The sequence below is a fragment of the Gobius niger genome (genome assembly GCF_951799975.1).
Source record: "Gobius niger genome assembly, chromosome: 8".
Lineage (NCBI taxonomy): Eukaryota > Metazoa > Chordata > Actinopteri > Gobiiformes > Gobiidae > Gobius > Gobius niger.
The window spans coordinates 26,424,901-26,440,532 of NC_136859.1; the positions used below are offsets into that span (position 1 = coordinate 26,424,901).

Genomic DNA, 15,632 nt, shown 5'->3' on the forward strand with positions numbered 1-15,632 from the left:
ATGCAGATTATCCATTTATATTGCTGCCACTGACAGCTCACAATAAATGCCAGCTATAATGTTGTCAAGAGAACGGCCTCATTTCTCAAACGGCGGATATCTCATTTTAGAATGCAGCCCGTTTCTACACGGTCCAGAGTTTTTAACAGAGCCGTATTCAGAGCAGCGCTGCGTGTGATTTCCTCTCATTAAAATCTAATACATACAAATCTTTTCATGCAGAAAATCAGACCAGTGCAGCCCCACAGCAGGTTAGGGTCCTGGCCAGAGGTTTAAAGAATTAACCAGAACTACGGAGAGTGAGGAGAGTGGAAGTATTGGCAGCATTGATCTGGACTTGTGAATTATGTGTCAGCGGCATGAGGCAAACTTTCATTAAAAAAAATTCATAAGAGATAAGAGTTTTTCCAGTGGCTGGTTTAATAAAACCGACTCCAGCTCAGTTGAAAAACCTTGGGCCAGATCTTGGGCAAACTCTAACTGACAGAGGGAACGCACTATATCATGTGAGTGGCGCTGCTGTTACATTATGTGCCTGTGCCAGTTGCGAGAGGTCGATTGAGGCGTGGTTTACAATTCAGCACTGAAAGCAGTGCGCTGACATGAGTCTCACATTCATTTCCTCATTTACATCGTGCTGCCTTGTGTTCTTCCTTAACAGGTCAAACTAAAAACTTCATTAACCCCATCGTAAGCTAGACAATATTCACTTGGCTGTAAACACAAACAAAAGCACATGTTGTCCCCACACAACCCCTCTCCCTCTCCCCTTCCCGGCCGTGGAGTCTGTTTGGGGGAAAAAGGCTGCCGTACATAACACCGCCATTGGCCATAAGTGTTTCTCCACCCCGAGTAAATTTACTTCCCACTTAAAATGTCTAGGAGCTGCAAGATCTCAAAGTGCAAAATGATACGCTATAGTCTGTACATAATACTTATCATAATTGTACTTACTTTATTGCAATACGTATATAGGATCGTCCCAAGTAGCGTCAAACGTATCAGATCATGACAAGAGTGGATGGTCCCAGCCCTAGTATATATAGTACAGAGCATTATTCACTTTTTTTTAACCCCAGGATCTCAGTCCAAAAAATCATGCCTTTTGGAAAACCGTGACATGACTGAATCAAGCCAATGTCTGAGCAATGTGACTCCAGTGACTTTTCAATGTGAAAATTGTATAAAATGGTTTTAACTCATAACTTATTAAGTCCGATTGTTAATATGGAAAAGGCAAACGATGAATAGATAATGCTTTATTAGCACAATTCTTTCATGAGACGATTAAATAATTCAGGACATTATATTAGTTTTTGCTGACTGCTGACCCAAAACCCACAGTGAAAGTGGGCAGTGTTATTCCCTCTCAGTCTGTGGGTACAATCGGCGGGTGCTAATGTTGCTGATGGATTGAAAAGGCTTCATATTCAACAGTGTGACATTTTCCCTGTGACCAAATACCATCATGTGGACTTCCTGTCGCTCTGTCACATAAATAAGTGCGGAGCAGCATCTGCTTGTCCTCTCTGATAACAGGTGCCTCCGCCGTGGGATTGTCAGGCGGTTGCCGTGGAAACAGATGTTAAAGACCCCCTTTTTCCACCCACTTTTCAGCGGGATTCACTTGATCCATCCCTTTATTCCCCGTTCTCACTGACTCGCTCTGAATCCACTTTCCTTGTGTGTTTCTTTCATTTATTAGGCCACGTTTTGATCTTGTCTTTTCCCTCGACAGTTGCGCCCACAGTGAGGATCGTTCCCCCCACTGGTATTCTGAGAGAGGGAGACTCGCTCAGCCTGACCTGCTCGGTGACTGGGAACCCGCTGTAAGTATTCAGGCGCTGCTGGCTGTGTTTGCGATGGACAAACCAATATGCACATATATTTACAACAGGTCGCCCAGGTTCAAGTGCAGGCACAAAGATGCTCTCTTTGCCCGTTTATGTAAGGAGTCCGAATGTCTGATGTCAATACCAGGACACACGTGTTGAAAGTAAACTGTTTAACCATGAATGAGCTTTCCAATGTACAGGAAAGATGTGTCTCTGATATACAATAACCAAGAAACATACCAAGAAACAACTTCCATGCCCTGAAGACACACACACACACAAACTTAATTAGGAAAATAAATTGTGTGCTGATCTCTAGGTGTAGATTCCCTCGCCGTAAGTGTTAGGAGCTGATATTATCATGACAGGTTCAGTAAATCACATTACTGGTTATATTCCAAGTAATTACAGCGTTTCACACATATGAGAAAGGATCCTCTGTTTCGCTTCCACAGCTATTTTCCTTTTTTTTTTTTTTTTTTTTTTTTATTAAGTGATGAATATATAAGATACAAAGTGCACAAATACACAAGTGATAAGGACACAGGACACAACAGAAGAGAAAGATGGGATACACATGGGGAGGAAGGATTACGTGATTGGATGGACAAGTAAAACAGAACTAAATGAAAGGGATATAATCCTGTGTGATCATGCGTCGTCATTACATTGACATTCCGAGACCCACATCCCCCCACACCCCCATCCCGTTCGTCCGTCCTCCTCCCCCCTCCCCCGCCCCCCCCCTCACCTTGAGGGCCCGGGCCACCCCCCAACATCCACCCCAGCCCCCAGGCGCAAAACCAGGTCAGGGACAATCCGCCACAGAGCCTTCAACCCCAGCCCTAGTTTTTGTTCCCTTTCCCATGTTTTGTACCTAGATCGGTGTAGAGTGCATTAAAATAAGCATGAGGCTTACCCTATCTTTTTGTTTTTTGTTTTGTTCCTTTGTTTTCCCATTGTTTTTGTCTTTTTGTCTGTTCTTATGTGGTGCATTAAAAAGGGTGTGAAGGCGGGTGGGTTAGTGAATGCCCCTGGCGGTATAGGCCCAAGGCAGCGGAGGAATGCCAGGAGGAGCCCAAACCCCACAGCAAAAGCGGGCCGGGCACAACAAGGGCTAACTGAGAGAGAGAGAACGGAGGAGGAGTAAAGGGGAAAAAAAACAAAACAAAAAAAACAGAGGGGAAGCATGGGGGGACAAGAGGTCAAACAATAATGGCAGCAATGACAACAATAATCACCACAGTTCACAAACAACAGTAGATAAATAGTAACAGCGAGAGATAGTAATGTTGGTAAGATAAAATTAGAGTAACTATATATATAGCTTTTGAAAAGGTAGTACACATACTCTTGCAAATACTCATATGCACACAAATATAGTCACATACATACATGTAACATAATATAAGTTAAGAAGGAGAGAAGAAGAAACAGAAACAGACAAAGGGGGACATCTACATTATTTGGTGGTGGGGTCATTCTGTTTTGTTTTGTTTTGTTTTGTTCTCTTTGTTTTCTTTCCCTTCCCCTTTCCTCTTTGTGTGTGTATAATTAATCCGTATAAGCAGGTTCGAGGTTTATGGACACGAGTAGATGTTCAATGAACGGAGTCCATGTTTCATTGAATAACGACATGTGCTTTTGTTTGTGAGCCATGTTCTTTTCCATTGATATATAATCTGTTACTAGGTTAATCCAGTGGTTAATGTTGCAGGATTTTTTGCATTTCCAGTTTTGAAAAATTATTTTCTTAGCGATAGTTAGAGAGACGAGGAGAGGGTTGTTATACTTGCTCGGTAGGGCTAGTTGTGTGGTGTCTCCTAGAAGGCACAATGATGGGTTCAAAGGGACCCTGCACTTCAAAATAGTGGAGAGCTTATCTGTTACAGAGCGCCAAAATAAGTGTACTGGAGTGCAGTCCCATGTAGCATGTAGATAATTATCGGTGCTACCTAAATTGCATTGTGTGCAAATGTCCGTGTCAGTTAGATCCATTTTGTGCAATCGGCTTTGTGTCAGATGAAATCTGTGGAGGGTTTTATATTGTATTAATTGCAAGTTAGGGTTTGTTGTCATGGAAAAAATGTTTCTGCATATGTCTGGCCAGATGCTGGAGTTTGGTAATATACCCAAGTCATTTTCCCATTTAAGAAGTGGCATTGTCAGCTGATGTTTTGATGTTATAATTTTATAAAGTTTGGATGTAATTTTTTTTGTGCTTGAAATTTTCAAAATTTTGTCTATTACAGTAGACGGTTGTTGTAATGAGATATTTTTAGATTTAATTATATGTTTGATTTGTTGATAGTGGAGAAATTCTTCTCTTCCAACCCCGTACGTCTTGATTAATGTGTGAAAGGAAATAAATGCATTGCTCTCAAACAGGTGGTGTAGATGAGATATTCCTTTTCGGTGCCATAGTGGGAAATATATGGGGGAATTATGCAACTGAAAGTCGGGGTTGTGCCATATTGGGGTGTATTTACATGAGGCTAGGGATGAATCTGTGATTTTAATGGTTCTCCACCAGGCTTTCAACGTTGTTGATATGGTGATGGATTTGAAGTAGTCAAGTTTTTTTATTGATTGGGGTAAAAAGGGGAGATCTGCTATGGGTGTGTTCTGACATTGACTCTGTTCTAACTGTATCCATGGTTTGTTGTGGTGTTGTTTTTTTATCCAGATGTTCATGTATTGTAGTTGAGTTGCTAAAAAGTAGTTAAGAAAATTGGGTGCTTCTAGCCCCCCGTGCTGTTTGCTGTTTTGTAATGTTTTCACTTTGTTTTTGTGCACGTTGCTAAAACACCAGGAATCAGCTGCCTGGACCTATTTGTAAAAAAAATATATACATTTTTCTCACCAACTAAAGCACATTTTGCACCAAAGACAAGCTTGTCCTGCAGAATGTATGGGAACCACAGGTAGGTTTAAAAAGGCAATTACCACACAGATGTCACAACACACGGCTCACAGTTGTTGCTAATGCTGCAACATGAGCAGGTGTAGAGAGCACAGGCGGGGCTTTTGGAAAGGATGAATAAACATGTCCATTCCACCAAAGTTAGGTTTATAAACTGCAGCCGAGCGTGGAATTGCCTTGTGATTCTGCCCAGAGATGGGGGCCATGATCATCAAGGATGTTCTCTTACTCTGATTTCATAAAATAATTGGATGCAGTAAAAGTAGAGTCGGGCGCCATTCTAATGTTAAGTTGTGCTTTATTAATCTCTGTAGAGAAATTTGTTCTCTGCATTTGACCCATCCTCAATGTCGCTGGGTGACTTGTAGGAGCAGTGAGCAGCCAGTGTGGGCTGGGCGCTCTGCAGTTATCGTGTGTACTACAGTTTATGAACCTTTTAAACAAACCTCAGCCTAACCAACTAATAATGCTCTCCACTGCAGAACTATTTAACACAAAAGTTTTTGGCACAGCCCTAAGAACATTTTCCTAAAATTGGCCACTTAAAGCTCCGCCATGCAAACTTGGGACAGGCACAAAAGGTAAAGTTTTGTAGTTGTTACAAACTCCAAGTTCAAAATCTGGAAGAAGGATTTTTTTTATTCTAAAACCAAAATGCTGCACAAAAGAAGTAAACCGAATTACTGCGGCAGCTCCAAAAGTTGTTCGAGGTTATTCTGCATATGAAAGTGACTGCAAACTTCTTGCATCAGTACATTTACCTCAGGTGTAACTACTAAACGCATTATTGGCTTTCAAGAGTTGTAATACCCATTGTGAAGCATGTTTACTTCACGCAGATGCAGAAAGCGCCGACTCCCTCATATACTCAAGCATAGATTTGTCAAGGACTTTAAGGAAATTCAAAGTCTTTTGAGCCTATTGTAAACAGTTTCCGTGCCACACGCCTTCAACAATGTCTCCTCCATAATGAAAACTCTGTAGTGCCTCATTCTCCGTGGCGTGATCAGAAAAACAAAACAGGATGAGGGCTTTGCCTTTGGAATGCCAAGGATTGAAGCTATATTTGCAATAAAAAAATGTCTGAAGGTTTTTTTTCGTCATTTAAGCAATCTGTGACTGTCCAAATGAGGAAAACTGTTCCATTAACCCCTCGTCCCATCTGAGCCAAGGTGAGACCATATTGGCACACCACTGAGATTGTCATAGACGTGTAACAAATTTGTCTAACCATGTGAAAAACTGCAAAATGAGCTCCAACGAGAGGTGCTATTCTGTGTTGGATGCTTTAAGCACTACGCAATGAAAGCTGACAAAACGGAAGCAATTAAGGGGCTGCAGGGGGATTTGACTGGCTTTCGTTTTTCTTCGCCATGGCTTGTTCAGTTTGTCAGACAGAGTTCAGGGCAGCTGCCTTTTGTCTATTTGCTGGAGGACGCAATTTAAGTGCACCTCACTGCACAAAAGTCCCTGGGTTCAAATTCAGAACCTTACTGTAGAGTCTTCATGTTGGGGTGGGTTTCCTCCATGTGCTTCAGTCTCCCTCATTAATCTGTCTGTCTTACTAAAAGAACAATCCTTAATAGTTTAAACCAGGGGTCATGGGACGAAATTCAGCCCCCACGGCGGGTCACGGGCCGCATATATTGTAAAGGACTGTGGCCTAAGAAACAACCATGGCTTGCACTTATTGCATTTTATCAGCCTGTGTCACATGTTTCTCAAAGTGCTTCATATATTATTATTCATTCACTCCACACTCGATGGCGGTAAGTTACAATTGTAGACACAGCCGTCATGGGGCAGTGTGATCATATACCACATGGCTATAATGTGCAGTTTATATCCTCTTATTACGTCACTGCCATCTGCTGGACACGTGTGGAATTCTTTTCTTTTTAAATTTAATCTGCCCCCTAGAGGCTGGTGTGAGCATTCTGGCGATTTCATAACTCACAGGCATGGGCTAGAGACTTCCTTTTTTTTTTTTGACATACTCAGAAATCCATGCTCTACAAAGGGCCACATTAAATAATCTTGCATGTGGCCTTATGTTTGACACATGTGGTTTAAACTAAGAAGACAGTATGAACCTTTTGCAAAGAACTAGTTGGATTATTTGGGACAGATAGCACGGATGGGAGGCCATAGCTCAGGTCAAAAAGTCCCTGAGACAGCAGGCCGAGCATCTGCAACACACTCCCCCAGAGTAGATGGCGCTGGGGGAGAATGTCAATGTAGAAGTGAGAAAAGGTTATCGTCTCGTAAACTTGTTGAACTAGCTCACTGTTTCTCCAACTTTTCACTGTAAGTGAAACAAGATATGAACCCGGTCAATGAAAGAGCTTTTACAATAGTTTGAAACAATTGGCCAAAAAGAGTACATTACTATTTGCCTCTAAATTAATTACCACAATTTGAGAGCTAGCTGAAAGCTTGAAAAATATAAATACAATTGTACAGAGGTTCAACAGAAGTAAATCCGGATTTGGAATTGGCTGGTGATGAAATTATTTGGCCTTGGATCGTCAAAAAGAACATGAATGAATGGCAAATATGCAAATGTGTGTCGAGATGCGTTTCCCTTAGTGCTACTCTAAACCTAAAACCTCCACTCTTTGTTGAGTATGGCAATGGATTTTTAGTCAAACCTTGTTGTGTCTGCCACTATAGATTGATTCCAGAACACAGAAGAAAGCTAACATGGAAGAAAACCTTACAGAGAAAATCATTATAGGGTCTTCTCCAACAACACCTTATCCCCTTATCCATAGACGATAGGATAGGTTTTTGAAGCTGTTCTGAAACCCAATGTAAACCCAGGGATAGTGCGGGGTGTTTAACATGCCAGGAAATGCACACTGACCTGGAGCAATCCATGTAAGGTAAGACTCTTCAACTCCAATCAGCCAATACATTTTTTCTGCGTAATCCATCCTTAGAATCTTCAATAGTTGTCTGCAGGGCTGGATCAGGTCCTGTCTATCTAGTGTCTCATATGTCTTAAATGAATCATTTAAACACAAAATCCACTGAATACACACAATGAAGCGATAAGAAAATTGAGTCGGACTTCGTGCTGCCTCATACAAAGCCGGCATAGACGCCTAAAGACTATTCGAACAGTCAATGCCAGAGAGCATATTTAAAGTCCAACACTGAGCTATAGCCTTGACAGCACAAAGAAGGGAAACAAGTTGACTGTTATTGGAGAGAGAAAACCAAACCTGATCCTTATTTTATTGCTGTGTTTATATTTTTGTTGTGATTATAGAGTAGAGTTTAAAAGTAGTAATGGTAGTTTGAGTGAAGGTAGATTATCTTTTATAGCTGCTTGTTAGTACAGTAGTATTTGTGTCATGTTCAGACTAATCCAAGACCACCAAAATGATTGGAAATGAAGACCGAAGTTTTAATCCAGCAAAAAAAATTACGTTAAAGCAGAACTCATGCCCCTAGAGGCCATAAGTGCCACTGCAGCTGTTGTAGCATGTTGCGGATTTTTACTAATGCATTGTCCGTGAGAGTAAATACAGCGCTGACATAAAAGACAAATGGAGAGAGGGATGTTTTACATCCAATTACACAATGGAGATCATTTTTTTCACTCAAACTTGCCTGTAAATACTGTTGTATTTAGTGAGCTAATGGAGCTAGCTCACAGTTAGCTTTGCCCATTAGCCTGTTAGCTTCTTCTTCATGATTCCATTAATGTGTATTGGGGAGGCTGGAAAGTTGCAATTGTGGTTTTCTAGCCAGAGACACCAGGAGAAGACGTGAAAGACCCCCAATCATCTCACTAACACTCGTATTGCCCCCAGAGGGACTACGAAAAGTATTTATTAAGGTAAATAAGTGACTTAGTTCCTCTTTAAAAATGCCCAGGCCAAAAAAAGATTAAAAAAAAAAGGCTCCACAAACTAAAAGTTGATAAAATCCTACGAATAAAAAAGACAGTTTCCGGGGGTATTATGTTACTGCAAGGGGAGGACGAGTGATCAATTTAGATCAGTCCCAAAATAGCCAACAAAATTCCAAAAAAAACAAAAACAAAATCACAACAAATACACAGCAAATAAAACCTATAAACTTGGAAAAGGACTAAATAAAAAATAATTTAAAAAGGACTATACAAAGTCACACTCTGACATTTGTAATAGTTGTTTGGTTGTATTTATTTATTTATGGTTTATTTGGTAGGGACAGTGCAAGTTAATGAACAAGCCACACCGGATTGTAGCCTTAGGCTAATTTTCATCCGTCGTCCCCCATGTGCACTCTCAAACACACTCTCATACATCCTGGCCTATTGTACATGTTTTTAGTGGTAGGGGAAACCGGAGTACCCAGAGGAAACCTACGCAGACACGGGGAGAACATGCAAACTCCACACAGAAAGGCCCCGTCCTTGGTGGGAATCGAACCCGGACCTTCTAGCTGTGAAGCACAAGCACTAACCGCTGTGCTACCGTGCGTAGTTGTAATCTGCAGTAATAAGTATTTTTATTAAATAGCATTATGATGGTAGTAGCAAACCTGCCCAGCTGTACTACATGCTTTTCCAATTCTGTAGACGTTTGGTACTTGGCGTTATCTCCGCGAGGTCTGAAGAGCATGATTGGCTTCCTGTTGAGCGGAGAATTTACTTCAAAACAGCTCTGCTTGTATAAGTCTTTTCATAGTCGAGCTCAAAAGTACAGAGCAATATGAACCGCCTCGGGCTCTGAGAACCTGAGGGATTGGTCTCTTGCTGGTTCCAGAGTCTGGGCTAAACACGGTGAGGCTGTGTTTCAGTTTTACACCATTAAAATCTGGAACCGACTCCCTGAAGATGTGAGATGGGCTTCAATTCTGACCATGTCCAAATCCACAGCTTTTACCTGTGCATATGACAAGTTGAAGTATTTTATCACTCGTCGCTTCCTATGAATGAATGAATGAGTGACTAGAATGATGTTTTTAAGGATTTACTATCTGCCTTCTTGTAATTTTATTTAACTGTGTACAGATTGCACTCTATGAATAAACTTGCTTTGCCTGACAGGCGGATTAACCAATCAGAGAAACGCATGCTCCGTCCAACATGGCAGCTTGCCCGAGCACAAAAACATTAAATATGACGAGAAATATCGTACTGAAAAGCTTTGTAGTTTTAGAACTGGCTGCGAGGAAAGTCCCAGACGCTCCTGCTTTTGAACAGAACGCAGGAGAGACTGGCTAGCCAGGCCCGGTAGCAGTGGTAGTAACAATACTGGAAGAAGTATCCAGGACAAAAATGAGAGGGTTTTGTCAGGAAAATATAGTTTGTTGACAGGAAAAATCTAAATGCAGAAGTCAAGATCAAGAAAAGACAGTGATCAAGTTAACTGTGTCCCTATAAACCCAACTAGCGAAGGGCAGATTTGAGAGTCTGGGGTTGTGAATGGGCATCCTCCTGCCGCACTGGGGGCCTAAGCTCTTAAAACCCTCTCCCTCGATGGTCTGCCTGCGGGCACTGAGTGCACCAAAGCTCTCTGGTCGAGCCTCTGCCTGCCAATGCCTTCATGTGCATTTGGTGAGGAAAATCCCCCCTCAGAGAGCTGAGAAAAGCCTTGGCCCCGGCCCTAGAGTAGAAAGGCCGACTAGGGACATGTCTTTGTTACAGAATGATGCACATAGTTGGACACTTTGGACTTTGACACACAGTTCAGAACAAACAGAGCATCCAGTGACAAAAGGTTTCATCCAGATGCTAATTTCGAACAACCAAATGGTGCATATGATTTGAAATAGAAACAAATGCATGCAGATAGTAAATGACAGGAGGTGGCAGTGATGTCGTCTCGATAAGGTTTCATTTGTATGTTTTTGTGTCTGACATGTGTTTTTTGCCAAAAGACGGGATCATTATGAAGTCTAATTGTTTTTATACACCTCTATTGACCAAATTATTTATTTAACCATTTTCCAAGGCTCTGCTCCGACAGACAGTCAAATCCATTTGCAAAAACTCCACTACCGTATTGTCAGCGGGAGAAGAGGCGCACACAGAGACAATATCATTTTGGCTGATTGCTTGGGGTTTCTTCATATTTGTGTTAGTAATTACCGGGAGTGGGAGTAGAAGTTTGTCTCTAAGTGGGAGATATTCCAGTGAGTTTGTGCCTGTGTGTGCGCGTGACGAGGCAAAAGGCAGTTTAATTAGGCTTCCAGTGGGGATTAGAACTGCGGTGAGTCAGGATTGTAAATCTGGCCAGACTTCACCAGAGCCAAACCGTGACACTGGCGCATAGACAGCGACTTCTAATCCTGTCGCCTCTGTCTGTCTCACATGGACGTTTCATTTTGCTTTCATCTTCCCTTTAGCTTTTTTTTTTTTCTTCTCCTTTGCTTTTTTTTTTTTTTTTTGCTTTTTAGCCTCCCGAGTATGACACTGCAATTTCGTTCCTGTCTTTTACTTTGGCTGTTTCAAGTGTCACCAAGAGTCCTCTTTTCAACATCCATCCCACACTGCCTCAAATCTTCTCTTTGGTCAGATGTCTTTCATCCTCATCATGCATGCTTTTAACAAAATACAGCGCTCCGTTGGCAAAAACAAAAGCTAAATAATATGTGACAAATTTGTTGATTAACCTCTTCCATCACGAGTTGTGATGGAGAATAAGATCCAGAATAGAACATTTGTTTTGATGTGATGTTTTCGATATTCTCGCTTCTGTACGTGCCCACACCATTTCTGATCTCTGAATGATCTGTGTACACTGTTCCTCTCATCTACTCATTCCTGTATGTTGTCTGGCTTTCCAACTTTCTTCATATGCTTCAACAAAGACATTGAGTGTAGCACTGCGTCGATCGTTTGATTGACTGTTGTTTTAAGACATGGGCAAACAGATGCCAGTATAGCTATAAGAGAAGCGTGTTGTTAATTTGGGCCTTCTGCTCATCCACTGAGCGGTGATCAAAAAATGACACCGTTTGTTGTGGGGCGCACTTCCTGTTGCTAGCATACTACATTCAGACCGAACGCGATGGAGACTTTTCTGTTCTGTTTTATTGCCTTAATGTTTGGTGCAGCCCTGTGAGGCAACTCCTGTTGTGATATTGGGCTATTCACCTTTATTCCGCCCCGTCCACTTTTGACTCTTTTTGCTTTGTCTCGACACTTCTGTTGTCCTGACGCTTCCGGTAGAGCGCGAAGCCCGTTCATTAAGCGGAGAACGAGGGAAAAAGTTCACCGCTCAAATCTGTTTAGTGGATTGATTTGTGTAAAATGGCCAATGTTCATTTGCACCAACAAGTCAACACTGCACCGTTTCTCTGCACGGCCTGAAAACGGCGTTGTTTTCGTGTAGTAACTGATTTTATCTGGACTTCTCCAGCCCCATGTTAACAGATAGGAGAAAAGGGGGGGGGCACAATTCATGCAACACATGAACATGAACATCCGGAATAAGGTGAATACAAATTCATTGATTGATTGAGACGTCAGGGGCAAGTGATTTTAAATGTCTTGTGAAGCGTAGGAAGGAGCTCTTGACTGAAAAATAATTGCTGTTTTGTTTGTTTGTTATTGAAGCACAGATCCAACCCATAGGACAATTATGTGTGCCAGAGGACAATGGTTATTCCAGGTTAGCCCCGTTCATTGTTTATAAAAGGTCTGCAATAAACCACAAATGCGTCAAGCCTGGCTCAGTGTGTGATCATATCAAAGGCTACTTTATATAGTTACCAGCTAGTTTTCACCAGATCTATGCGTGCTAGGCGCTAAGCAGCTAGTTAGCCCGGGCGAGGGGTTAGCCGCTCAGCTACAGACTTATTTATTGACATGGCTGGATGTTCTCACATTGAAAACACAGACAAGATAAAGTTGTATTGGGCAGAGAGAGCCAATCAGAGGCTGTCAGTGCTTATGAAATGGCTGCTTTTTACTATAGTCTCCCAAGGACAGCTCACAGACACCGGGGGCAGCGGTTAGCTATCCCGCCTGGCCTTCGAGGCTCCGAGCTGGGCGGGAGACTGTACAGCGGGGCAGAGCGTGGCTGAGTGTTCGCTGAAGGCCGGAGGGGAGGCGGGGAGGTACGAGCCCCAAATGTAGGGAGTCTGCATCATAAAATATCAGCAACAGAATTGTGTTCCTTTTTTAGAAGAATATGAAGCAAGGAGAAGGAACGGAAGCGCTACGGCTGACAGAACTGGAAGCTGCAAAGTTGAATGTTACCCATAATGCAACGCAAAATTCAGTCGCTCCCCCGCCCATAGGATGAAATTGTGGGAGAGCAGAACGCCCGAATTGCCTCTGCTATGAGACAGTTTCTGATTAGTGTCAATCCCAGTAATGTGAGAAAAAACTGGATTTTCTCTCGTCTTTCAAAAACAGAAGTACAAGGAAATCTGAAATGGTCATAATTTTGTTTGGCTGAGGATTATCATATGCTGCTGCGTTTCTCGCTGTGATAGCTCCATCTGGTCATCAATGTGAACCTCAACGTCTTCAGTTTGCTACCCTCGAGCTTCATCTCCATCTCTCTGTCTGTCCCTAAATTCCAGTCTCATCTTATCTCTTGAACAGCCTTCATTTCATTCTTCCTGACAGCCTTTCTTCACATATCATGTCTGACACTTTTCTCCTCCATCCTACCCTGTCCCACACTCTCCTTTGCTCCGAGTGTTTCCAGTTCTGCCCCTTCTTTACCTCTCTTCACCTTGGACTAGACCCTTTCACTCGAGCGCAGCCCTTTGACCGTCTGTCTGCTCATTAACTGTCAGGACGAAGACCCCCGTCGCCATTGGCTCGGTCTGTGAGCCCTTTTAAGGCATTTCCCTCACGCCGCATGTCCCCTGTGGGCTTCTGTATCCTTCATGTTAACCTCTCTTTTCAACGTTCCCCAATGTCACTGTCAATCCCTTCGAACATCAAACCACATTTTTACATTTTCCGCCTCTAATTAGGGACTCATTATGGGGCAGTTATGCTGGAAACGACTCCAATTTATTGCATTTAGATGAATTTTGAATTGTTCATCTATAAAAAAAGTATCTCTCCTCGTTTCAACCCGTTTCAACCCTGTGCTGTCTTGATGATTAAACTCTACATCCTTGAATAAATCTTGCCTGAAGATAACTGCGAAACATCTAACTGTGAAAATGCCTCTCCTCCTCAGGCCCTTGAACATCCAGTGGTCCAAGATCAACGACACTTTACCGGAGCGAGCTGAAATCTCGGGGCCCACGTTCCAGATATCACGTCTCAGCCAATCACATAACGGCACGTACCTCTGCCAGGCACAGAACGACTACGGGCGCGCCGCTGACCACTACACCCTGCTGGTCTACGGTAAGTCATCGTGCCTCAGCCAAAACACATAACGTAATAATGGAATTTATATGGTTTGGGTGATTGAAAATGAAGAAATAATGAAGTGCTGTCCATAGTTGTCCAATTGAAGGATGAGCAGCAGGCAAAGCAAAAATCTATAAGTGGTCATAATGTTATGGTTTAACAAGGTCTTATTTAAAGCGAAACCCTAGCCCTAACTCCAATGTGTAATTTTAATTCCCACCCACAGCAAACAGTTCTAAATAATTGCCTTTCGTAATTGAGCTTTTGTTTTGCGGCGCTCTCCTGTTTTGATTATTGTTGTGTGGGATATAATTTCATCGATCTTTTTTTTTAACCTTGGCAACAATTAAATTCTGTCTTATTCGTCTCTGCCCAACGTGCCTATTAAATCTCAATGTTTCCCGCATCTTCCTTTTCGTTTTTTTTTGTTATTTTCGTGGTGAACTGCAGGAAACCTTCGCTAAACCTCTTTTTACAATTGATTCAACTGAGATATTGATCGGCGCAAGAAAACATGGTCTGGCGTGCTCGGATTCTGCTCGACATCATTATTATTCAGGCTATCTCTTGTAACGAACCAATTTATCATGTCCCCAGTGACCCGGCGCTTTCTTTAGCTTTAACTAAAAACAACTCTAAATGGCTAGAATTATTTAACAATAGAAGCCAAGACAGGAGTGCACCATCTAACTCACCGCACAGCTTGGCAAGTAGAAGCAAAGTCTAAACTTGTGTTGATTTCCGGAAAACGCCATGTACAGCAGGATCCATATAATAATAATAATAATAATAATGCATCGGTTTTATATAGCGCTTTTCTGGACACTCAAAGACGCTTCACATTGCACTATTCATTCACTCCATACTCGGTGGTGGTAAGCTACTATTGTAGCCACAGCTGCCCTGGGGTAGACTGACGGAAGCGAGGCAGCCAGTCTGCGCCATTGGCCCCTCCGACCACCACCACACACTCACTCACGCATTGCATTCGCTAGGCTTCCTGGTGTTACCAAACGGTTTCCCATCCAAGTACCGACCAGGCCCTTCCCTGCTTAGCTTCCAAGGTCTGACAGGATTGGGCAGAGCATAGGCGGTATGGCCATAAATGTTAACATACACTTCATAAAAAGACATATTTGCATTTTTTCTTTTTTAGGTCAATTAATATTTTAAAAAAATTATATATATATATATATATATATATATATATATATATATATATATATATATATATATATATATATATATATATATATATGTATATATATATATATATGTATATGTATATATATGTATATGTATATATATATGTATATATATATATGTATATATATATATGTATATATATATATGTATATATATATATATGTCAAATGCCAGAAGAATGAGAGATAACATTTTTTTTTAGAAATGTTTCAGTTACTTTTTACAAAGTCTGATGTTTACATACACTAAGATACTAGACCTTTAAACAGTTTGGGAAAGCCCAGATGACGATGACATGACCTTGAAAGCACAAGTCTGGTTCACCCTTGTAATCTTGTTTAAA

At 41.8% G+C, this 15,632-nt stretch overlaps 1 protein-coding gene across 2 annotated transcripts in view; it reads left to right on the forward strand.

Annotated features, from left to right (window-relative positions):
* The window catches only part of LOC306967047 (cell adhesion molecule 4-like), a 246,565-nt gene that overhangs the window by 211,127 nt on the left and 19,806 nt on the right, over positions 1–15,632 (forward strand). For both annotated transcript variants that reach the window (XM_079561948.1, XM_079561947.1), the window contains exons 5-6: positions 1,739–1,829; positions 13,905–14,077. In XM_079561948.1, coding sequence (XP_079418074.1) covers positions 1,739–1,829; positions 13,905–14,077 — 264 coding nt within the window. The remainder of the gene's footprint in view (positions 1–1,738; positions 1,830–13,904; positions 14,078–15,632) is intronic.